This window comes from Oryzias melastigma, linkage group LG9 (assembly GCF_002922805.2).
Source record: "Oryzias melastigma strain HK-1 linkage group LG9, ASM292280v2, whole genome shotgun sequence".
Taxonomy (NCBI): domain Eukaryota; kingdom Metazoa; phylum Chordata; class Actinopteri; order Beloniformes; family Adrianichthyidae; genus Oryzias; species Oryzias melastigma.
In genome coordinates this window covers 3801110-3811848 of record NC_050520.1, presented here as the reverse complement: position 1 = coordinate 3811848, position 10739 = coordinate 3801110, and the positions used below count along the sequence as shown (strand labels likewise).

The following is a 10739-nucleotide window of genomic DNA, read 5'->3' as shown; positions in this document are numbered from 1 at the left end:
CCCTCCTTCACCCGCCGCCGTCCTTCACCCGTCGCCCTCCTTCACCCGTCGCCCTGCTTCACCCGTCGCCCTCCTTCACCCGTCGCCCTGCTTCACATGTTTTTGTGTTTTTCTCGGTTTAGAAGCACCGTTTGAAAGGTACCGTTTCAGGAACAGAAAATCCAAAGGCTCCTCTCCCAAAACCTGGACTGGAGTCATCATGGAACACCTGACCACCAGGTGTCACCAAAGTCCTGATGTTAACCCTTTAACTACCCCCCCAAAAAATAAATAAATAAATAATAAATCACCAATAAAATGATTTTTTCTGCTGCTTAATGCTTTGGTACGGAGCCCCTAAAGAGTAATTGCATAAAAAAAGCAAAAAATCTATATTTTTGCCTTAAAATACATAGACCATTGTCCAGTTTTTTGGGTTTTTTTTTACTTCAGTTTTTAGAAAATAAAATTCTGGTTAGTATCTGGTGTGCACCAAGTAGTAACTGAATATTGAAGTAAAAAAAAATTGTAGAAAAATACTAACCAGTTACTTTCCTTTGCACAACAGTCATTTTTTTTCCTCTTCCGTCGCCTTAGGGGCTCCGTACTTTGATTAATACACACAATCAATATTTTTAAAAACATATTTTCTAAATTTTCTCCACCGTTTGGTTGAGTTAACAGTGAAAGGGTTAAACATGGTTGAGCCGCTCTCTGATTGGCTGCATTACGTGACCTCTGACCTCCGGCATCTCACCTGGCTGGCTCGGGCGTTGACGTCTCCCTTTCCGAACAGCTCCTCCACCACGCTCATGTCTTTGGGCGTCTCCACGGCTGCGAGCGCGGCGAGCATGATGGGCGTGTAGCCCGCCTTGTTCTGCTGGTTGACGTTACACACGTCTGAAAGACAAACGGCGCAGTCAGCCTGGCGGCTGCGCAGACACGTATGCATGCCTGCATGCAGCTGCAGGAGGACAAACGGCTCAAAGACTTTTATATTGGAGTTTGTTGTAGCGGTTCTGAGCTCTGCTGCTGAAGAACCGGACGTTTCATCTAAAACTTATTTCCTGTTTTCACAATAAAAGACTTTGGGACTGAAATATTTTAGACTTTGAACTCAACTGAATGTTTACATGTGAAAATGTAATATTTTGCTTTAAAAGGTGGAACTGAATCCAGTTTTGTTCAGTTCTGATGACAGAATGGCGCCCCCCTGTGGACCAGTGACTGATCTGGGGGGCATCAGGTGACGGAGGTAAAAACTTTGACAGAATAAATGTTTTATTGTCCCACATCACCATCACAATGAGTTTGGGATTCCTCGTGACAAAATCAGAATTTTTAGTAAAAATCCTGAGATCCATGTCTCATGGGAGACCTGCAGATGTTCATCTGACCTTAGTTTCTGCTGAGCGTTAAGCAGCAAAACGAACAAAAAGATAAATATCATTTCCCTAAAATTAGAACTTTCATTTTGGTTCTCTTTTATTTTGAAAAACCAAAATATGATTTGACTTCCTGTTTATTTTCGTAGAGTTTTCCACCATAAACGTGTAAAAAACCCTCAGTGTTTTGCAGCTTTAAGATGAAATTCTTCTCGTCTTTTTATCACATTGAGAAACTTCAATTTATTTTCAGAACTTTATTTTCTGAATTTCCATAAACTTGTTTTATTTCCGCTCTAATTGATCTTTTCATAAATAGATTTTCTTTAAAGGAGAATCGTGTTTTTGTGTTTTCCAGCTGACGTTTGTCTGACGATGAAACGGCGCAGACAAACCAGAATGGCGCCGGCGCCGGGCTCCTCACCTGCGTCCAGCAGCTTCTTCACCACCTGGAAGTTGGAGTGCGACACGCTGTAGTGCAGCGCCGTGTTGCCGTTGCCGTCCGCCATGTTGACGATGTAGCGCAGCACGGCCGGCGAGACGGCCTGGAACTGCCTGAGGAAGTCGTCCACCATGACGGAGAGCGCCGCCTTCTGGCTGGAGACGCGGAACCACTCGTGCTGCAGCGTGTTGATGCAGGCCCTCTGAGGGAGGGGCGAGGGTCAGACACCACCGCAGGACAGCAGAACCTTCAGGGGGAAGCTGCTCACCAGTTCTTTACCGCTCACAGCGTTCGGGTCGTCCAGGTGGGCTCTCAGCACGCCGCACGCCGCCGCCATCTTCTCGCTGAGCTCATAGCTGAAACACAAACGGAAGAAAAAGTTTCAAGATTTAGAGAGAAAAGATTGGAGGAAAAACCTGAAATATCCTGGATATTTATGGACTCAAATGTCTTTAAATCAGACGCGTTTTCTCAGACTCTGATGTTCATGATTTGTTCCAGAAAATAACAAGAACGAAAATCTTAATAAACAGTTTCATAAAAATCCACTTCAGTTCTGCTAATATGGCTCTAAGATGCAGAATAATGTTGGATTTGAAGAAAATTAATTATTGAAATGCGTTTCTGTCAAAACAGGTAAATAAACCTTCAAAATAAAGTGTCAGTAAAGGTTTACACTTTGAAAATTTCAAAGTAAAATGATTTAAAATAATTTTTTGAATAAATTAAGTCAGTTTACTGAAATTTGTTCTGACAATTTTTTTTTTTTTTAATGTAGTCAACAATTTAAATAGAAAAATATGAATATGTAATTGATGTTAAAAAATCTGGTGATTCATGATCGTCTGTCTGCTGGAGAAGTAGTTCTGGAACGCGTCTGTAACATTTTCATTTAAGAGGATTTTTTCCACTAAAGATGAAAAACTTCAGTCTGTAAACAGATGTTTTCCAGTGTCAGTTCAGCTGAAAGGACTGAGAGGGTTTTCTAGTTGTTCTATTTCTATAGAGGATCTTCTGATCATGGATTTACTGTAACAGCATCAGTAAAACTGGTCAGAACATTTACAGGATCTGATGTTGAATGATCCATCATAACAGAGATGTTGATGTTTTCGTTTACGGCTGAAGTTAACCAGGAAGTTGACAGAAAAATTGTAGATTTTAAAGTGATAAAAATGTTTGAATCTTTGTGTTTTTATCTGTTTCATAGATTCTAAACCTGCTGTTGAGAAAGACTCCCGAAGGACTCCTTAACTCGCCTCTCCTTCTTCTCAGAACGCTCCTCGTCCTCCTTCTGCTCCTCCTCCTCTCCTCCCTCAGTCTGGAGCTCCTCCCCCTTTCCTCCAACCGTCTCCTCCTCCTCCTCGTCTCCCTCCTCATCGTCAGACCCAGAGGAGCTGCTGTCGTCCGAGCTGGACTCGTCGCTGGACGTAGTTTCGTACCTTAGCCACAAGAGGGCGACAAAGACAGGAAACTCAGCAGAGGCCGTTAGCCAGCAGCTCCAGCAGCAGCTTCTGGACCTCACCCTCCGTTCACGCCCACAAACTGCAGGTTCTTCTTGGTTCCGTTGGACTCGGGTCGGCCGTCTTTCTTCTTCATAATGGACTTGAGCGTGTTGTGAGCAGACGGCTGTCCTGCAAACAGAGAAACCATCATGGAGACAAGAGTCTCAAAAAAAGAAAGGATCAAAACCATCTTCGTTTGACCTCAAACAGCTTTAAAAAAAAAAAAAAAAAAACAGGAAGTTTGGGTTTAAGCCCCGCCCCCCACATTAGGAGTACGTTCAGCTGGATGTAGTTTTGAGTCTGGACCATCGACTGTATATGAGAACTGGAGTTTGAATCCACCAAAGAACCAACCGGCTCCAACCAAATCAAGTCAATTCAGTCGCCAATTTTCCGTGAAATGGACGCCGCCATCTTGGAGTCAGACGTCGTCAGTAAGCAGTGATTGGCCTGAGTCGTCGTTTCTATGGCAACCACTCCCACCAATCAGGAGTGAGCTGGTTGGAAGGCCACACCAGTTCAAAGTGAGCTACATGAAATCTGTTTCAAACATGGAGGCCAGCAGGCTCCGCCTACTTTTAACTGAGGTATTTGATTGGTCAGTTGAAAACTTTAATAACTTTAACTCCAGAATAATGTCCTTAAAGGGACCGTACCAGGACTTTCTTCAGCCTTTCAGAGTAAACTGTATCCATATATATGATCATATATGACACTAAAACACTGATGATGAAATACGAGTCATGGAGCGCTTTCCTGCTGAAGTCCAGAGACGAGCAGAACTTCAGGGAAACACTTTGGGCTGGAGGAGTCGAACCCTCGGCGCTTTGCTGGTCGTTCCGTACCGTGAAGCGCCGTGGACATCTGCAGGTCCATGCACCTCTTCTGCTCAGCAGCACTCATCTGCTGCTGGGGGGAGGCGTCCGCCGCCGTCTGGACCGCCGACGAGTCCGTCTGCAGGGCGGACAGCAGCAGAGCGCCCTCTGGAGGAGGAGAGGCAGAAAACGGCGTTTTAACGGCGTTGCGGTCGCTCGCTTCGGTGTTTGATTGGAACACTGTTTCTGACCTTTGAGCTCAAACTGAACTATTGATCTCATCAGGTTACGATTGACCTGCTTTAACCCCCCCTCCCCCACACCCCCACACAGACCAGTTTAAACTTTTCAGCTCTGAGCTTCATTCTGTCCCGCCGCCGCCGCAATCATTATCTAAACGATCAGATTATTTTCAGAATTTTCCTTTTTTTACATCTTTGACCTTCCCGGGAATTTCCATCTGTCACCTTCCGACCTTAAAACCATCAAAAGGAAAAAGTTTAGGAACAAATGTTGGTTTTTAACGGCGTTAGCGTAGCGGCGAGCTGGCGAAGTGGCGTGAAGATTTAAATCATGACTCTTTGGCTCAAGCTGAACAAAACAATATAACATAAGATAAGAATGTGTTAGGAAAGTGGGCGTGGTTAATAAAAAAGGCTAAAACACGGGGCCTAAATATTGAATCCATCCATGGTACCAGTGAACGTTTCTCCGAGTTTCCTGATCAGGTTTCTACTGAAGCTTCACTCTCATCTCAGAGGAGCAGCAGGTTTACAATGAGCTGCTGTTCCGGAGCGTTCCTCAGACCTTCTCATGTCCGACTGTGTCCACAACAGGACAGTGTTGCAACAGACAACAGGCGCGGTTTCGGACCAGCGCTCGTATTCACCACAGAGGACAAAAGGGCTGGACGCTCCACAGTCACGGCTCTGAACGTCTCTTATGCAGTGAGATGTTCATGAAGGCAGGAGGCTGCTGGTGCAACGCCGCGGCCTGCCAACACAAATGAGCTCAGTGCTGGCCCCCATCCAGACGGTCCAGCTGTGGAGGGTCAGAGACGACCTCAATGCATCCATGAAGATCAGACTCCATGACGAGCCTCACAGCAGCTTCAGGAAGTTTCAGCAGAAGACCAAAGCAGACACAGACGCTAACAGATGAACGAACCACAACCTTTCAGTTCTTTTCTTCTACATCTATCATCAAAAACTGTATAGTTTTCAGTTTTCTTGCTTTAAGGGCCTAAAGCCTTTGTTCTCGTGAAGTTTCTGGAGAACAGGAAGTCTCCTGGAGAACAAGAAACTTCCTGGAGAAAGTTTCCTTGGAAACAGGAAGTTTCCTGGAGAACTGGAAGTTATTTGGAGAACAGGAAGATTCCTGGGAAGTCTCCTGGGGATTAGGAAGTTTCCCAGAGAAAACAAGAAGCTTCCTAAACAACTGGAAGTTATTTGGGGACAGGAAGTCTCTTGGAGAACAGGAAGTTTCCCGAAGAACAGGAAGAGAACAAGGAGTTTCCAGGGGATCAGGAAATTTCCTAGAGATCAGGAAGATCCCCGGAGAACAAGCAGCTTCCTAGAGAACAGTAAATTACTCGGAGAACAGGAAGTTTCCCTGCAGAGATCAGGAGGTGTCCTGAAGAACAGGAGGTGTCCTCACCTGAGCCGGGGTCGGCCTGCAGCTTCAGGATGTCCTCGGCGTTGCCGTACTTTATGACGGAGTTGATGGAGGACAGCGTGCTGGCCAGCTGGCTGTTCAGGGACTCGAACTGCAGGTGCGGCTGTCCGAAGGCCTCCGCCAGCTCGCTGTAGTTCTCCGCCAGCAGTTCCTGCTGCTCCTGCAGCAGCTTCTGCACCCGTTCGATGTAATGGTCCAGCCCCACGCCGCCGAGCGGCGCCGCGGCCTCGCTCTTCGCCGGCTCCACGGGGGAGGCGGAGCCACACGCGATGCTCCTGGTCTTCAAACCGATCAGGAAGTTGTCGCTGATGCTCAGCGGCCCCACCCCACACTCTTTGGTTTTAGCGGAGGGGGGGTTAGCGGGAGCGTCTGAGACGGTTCCCACGGCGACCGAGCGCATTTTGGCGGTGCTGAGTGAGTCTTTGACGAGTCCCTCCCCCGCGGCGACGGTCCTGGTCTCGGTCGGGGGGGTGTTGGTGTGCTTGTCGCAGGTCGAGAGCGGCGTGTCCGTGGAGGAGTCGGTCAGAGCCGGCGTGTTGGTGTTGGTGGACTTGGCGGCGACCTGGGTCTCGGTGTTGGTCTGCTGACTGGCCGACCGCGGGGCAGCCATGACGGCTGAGTCCGTCCTCCCGACAGGAACCGCCTCCGTTCCTCGCGACACAAACGTCTTCACGGGAATCTCCACCAGGCCGTCCCCGCAGCCGACAGAGCGGGACTCCGCCTCCGTGTTCACGCCCACCTCACAGACACTGAGCTCCGCCCCCACCAGCTGGTGGCAGGTCTCCACCCGCCTCCCGACGCACTTGTCATGCACCTGCACCCGCTCTCGCACCACCCACTGGTCCATGGGGGTCTGCGGGCCTGCAGAAACCGTCTGCGTGCTGGGCAGGCGGGCCCCGCCAACGGCCGGGGTCTCTGGGTCTTTGGCCAGCTGCAGGTCGCCGCCCACCCCCTGGCTGCGCAGCTGGACTTTGGCCTCCACGCAGACGCTGTACACCTCGGGCCGGACCATCAGACCTTTGTCGGCCTTCTTCCTGGTCGACCCCCCCGCGGCGTGGAGCTCCAGCTTCAGCTTCCCCATCTCCATCTGGTGCGTGGTCTCCTTCAGCTGCACCTCCAGCCGGTAGATCTTGTCCTTCAGAGCGTCGATGGTTTGTTGCTGGAGCTCGATCTCCGTCTCCGCCTCGCTGGTCACGCCCAGCATGGCCTCCGTCACGCCCACACCCAGACTCTGCGTCTGCAGCCGCTCCGTCGACACGCCCACATCCCGACAAGTCCGCTCAGGTGTTTCCTTCAGCTGCGTGTCTGTAGCCCCGCCCACAGCCTCGAGTGGGAGCGTGGCTTCAGTCCCGCCGCTCCTCTTGGTGGTCTTCTCCAGAGCCTGGACCTCAGCGGTCAGACGCCGGAGCTCGTCCAGCTGCTCCTGGGCTTCGGGCTCCATGATGTGAAGCTCCGCCTCCTTATAGCCAGCGGCGTTCTCCATCTGAGCGGCGCTGCCCACGCTGTAGGAGCGCTTCCGGAAGCCAGTAGGGGCGGGGCTTTTGGCCTGAGCCGCCAGCTGGCGCTTCTCCTCCTGCAGGACGGCGATCTTGACCTGCAGGATGGGGATGGTCTTCACCTGCTCCTCCAGCTCCTTCAGCCGCCGCAGCGCCACCACCATCTGCTCCCGGATCTGCTGCAGGTGCAGCGGGCTGACGTTGGTGACGGGCGTGGCCACGCCCGAGCTCAGGGGGCTGTGGCGGATGGAGCTGCCCACAGACGGCGGGAAGTAGGCGCCATAATCTCCGTTGGACAGGTGTCCGTTGGTGGGCGGGGCCTGACTCGGACCCACCGACCCCGAATACGACGACAGCGAGCTGCTGGAGCCCACGCCGCCAAAGCTGGCGAGGCGGCGGCGGGGCATCAGAGCCTCCGTGTGCGGCTGCAGGAGCAGACGCTCCTGCTCCAGCCGCCGGCGCGTCTCCATCAGCGTCTTCTCCACCTGTGAGTTGTGGCGAGGAGTGAACCTGGGCGAGGGCGGTGGGAGGAGCCTCTGCTCCACGGCGCCCGGCGGGAGCTGGTGGAAGGGGGCGTCGCAGGTCGCTCTGGAGAGCGTGGGGGTCAGAGGGGGGCCGTCCGCCGGTCTGGAAGGGAAGGGGAGCGGGGACTGCTTGTCATCGCTGTTGGAGGAGGACAGCGAGTCGGTGGAGGTCCATTCAGCCCGGGGGGCGCCCCGGGGGCCCGGGGGGGTCCGGGACGCTCGCGGCTTCCTCTGGATGCTCAGTTTCTTGATGGTGTTGCCCCTCTCGATGTCCTCCACATATTTCAGGAAGTCCAGGTCTAGCTGATAACCGTAAGGAGTTTCCACGTAGTAGGAGTCCTTCTCCTCCTCGCCGCCGCCGCTCGCCGCTCCTGGAAGAGAAAGCAGCAAAAGTTAGCGGTCAAAAAAAAAAAAAAAAAGATGCATTCCATCCCCAGAGATCCTGACAGGAATGTCAGGCAGCTCGGAGCGTTCCTCTCTCAAGAACCATAATTTAACAGCGAGTTCCAACAAGCAGAGGAGCTCCTCGCCGCCGACCATAACCGGCGAGGAGTCAGAGACACGCAGAGACGGAAACCTCATAAAGTCTGACCTGCAGAGCAGCTGCTGTGAGCAAAACAACCTCCAGGTCCAAACTCCAGAGTCAACCCGCAGCTCTTCCCGACTGAACCGCCGTCAAAGTCCAGAAACAAAACCCAGACGGGACAGGGCGCCCCAAGTCCAAACTCCACGCCGCCTCTGCAGCCGCGCTGGCTAAACGCAGCGCTGTGTTCTGGGCACGCTCAGACCTCTCAGCACCTAAAGCAAACACAGCCCTGAAATAAACAGCAGCCTGTCCCCCCTCCCAGAGCGCCTCCCGTCAACACGGTGGAGGCGGAGCTACAGGCTGGAACCGGCTCCAGAGCTGTGAATGCTCCCCCCCAAGCTCTGTTCAGGCGCTCCATTGGTCAGCAGCCCCCTCCCTTCCCAAATCTGAGTCCTGTTGCTCTGTGGAGTGGGGGGGGGGGTCCTGTCCACAATAACAGTCTTGTGTCAAACGGAAACCGGCGCACTTTCTTCAGAGGAAACCGGAGCCGCCCGCCGGTGGGGGTGCGGCCTCAGACCCGCCCCCCCTCCAGTCTTCCTCCTCCACCTCCAAACCAAACATCCAGAACCGGGTCCTGTCTCTGCAATTCCAACAGCTGAATACCCCCCCCCTCAGTCATCAATAATCACATTCTAGCAGACAGACCTGGAGTTTAATCCTAATCCTTAGATTAGAATGATCGTATTGATTATAGAGTCAGTGGATTAATCTGATCTCTGTCAGTCTGACAGGTATGACAGAAATTAGATTTTTGTTTTTAATCAAACCAAACTGGATTATTTCCAACTTTGATCTTTTATTCTCAAACTTTCTGCAGAAACCTTAAAACCTCAGAGTACACGGAACAAAGATCCTCTATTAGTGAGGAGACTGCTCACTCCTCATGATAAACACCACCCTCAGGAATCAAGAGTGTGTGGAGCATCTTTACCAACATGTAATCTTTGTTCTGGTAAAGTGAACAGTTTGTTGTGTCTAAAGTCCTTCACTTTAGTTCACTATTTAGGGCGTTCAACATTTTATTGGAAGTATGAAAATATCAAATCCAGAGCCCTGGTAGTAACACAATCTGGAACACAATATTTCCATCATGCTGAATACAAAATCATTTTGTTTTCACATTTACACAAACAATCCTAAAAACACTTTTCAGGTGTTTCACTTTTCTCAACGGGAGTTTTTAACTTGGTTAAATAAAACATTGCTGACCCCAAGTATAGTAGGTACTTTAAAGTCAGTATTTCTTTGGTTATTTCCCTCATTTAGAACAAAAAGATTCAGTATATATATTACTATATTAAGACCGTTTTTAAGATTATCGTCGAGTAAATACAACTTTGAGTCTCTGCAGGAACTATTGATAAAATAAAGTGATGTCAACTTAATACAGTTCATAAATATGCTGCAGTTCCTTTGATCCCTTTCATGTTTTAGGACACAACAACAGCCCACATCATCAGCTCTCCACCGCCGTGTAAGACAGTAGCGATAAATATGCAGTTTTTCTCAGCATTTCAGCTCCTGGACGATTCTGTGGATTAAATTGAGCTGAATTCAGAGTGACGTGAAGCAGCTTCACGGCGTTCTGGTTGTTTTTCTGTTATCAGACGGACGCCGAGGTCAAAGGTCAGAAAACGGTTCTGCTTTAGTGAACTTTCACTGATCAATAAATCTGTTTCTGAGGCAGATTTGGCTTCATCCGTTAGTTTTGGATGACACGACAGTTAGACTTTGGTTTGCTTAAGCCGAGTAAACTTTGATAAATTTGCAGCTGAATAAGAAAAACGTAAAAATCTGGAACAAAAACCTACGGATGAGGATTAGGGTCACGGAGGAAAAAAAGGAAAATTCTGACTAAACTCAGAATTCTGTCTCTGTTTAGAATTCTGAGATTAAAGTAGGAATTTTTTTCTTGGTGGCCTTAAACCTCCACATTCAAAGTCAGAGGTTATTTCATACGGCAGAGTATTAGGACCACTATATAAACAATGTTTTTTTTATTATTACGACTTTAAATCTTGTAAATTTACAAGAAAAAAGTCATAACTGCTAAATTACGAGAATAAAGTCGTATATTTATCACTTTAGAAGTCATAGCTAAATGACTTTTTTCTTGTAAACTTAGAGATTTAAAGTTGTAATATTTCTTTTATTTTGGTGGCCCTAATACTCCGTGGTACTTTCAGAATAAAAGCCCCTGGTACTGTTTTAGCTTCAGGTTTCACTTTCAGAAGAAGAGTTTGTTTTGATTCTGTTTTAAATGAAGATATAAAGTTTTCCTGACCCCCCTCCCCGTCTGAGCAGCTGACGGAGACGGCGGCCTGACGGTCTGC

The 10739-nt window shown here is 49.5% G+C and overlaps 1 protein-coding gene across 4 annotated transcripts in view; it reads right to left on the bottom strand.

The window, feature by feature from the left end:
- The window catches only part of kank1a (KN motif and ankyrin repeat domains 1a), a 42139-nt gene that overhangs the window by 3208 nt on the left and 28192 nt on the right, over positions 1-10739 (bottom strand). For 3 of the 4 annotated variants that reach the window (XM_024275974.2, XM_024275973.2, XM_036213456.1), the window contains exons 3-9: positions 5783-8191; positions 4157-4294; positions 3332-3440; positions 3066-3248; positions 2075-2162; positions 1789-2008; positions 737-879 (exon numbers count right to left, since the gene is read on the bottom strand). In XM_024275974.2, coding sequence (XP_024131742.1) covers positions 737-879; positions 1789-2008; positions 2075-2162; positions 3066-3248; positions 3332-3440; positions 4157-4294; positions 5783-8191 — 3290 coding nt within the window. Of the gene's footprint in view, positions 1-736; positions 880-1788; positions 2009-2074; positions 2163-3065; positions 3249-3331; positions 3441-4156; positions 4295-5782; positions 8192-8412; positions 8586-10739 lie in introns of those variants that run through there. The other variant, XM_024275977.2, reaches the window with a different exon arrangement.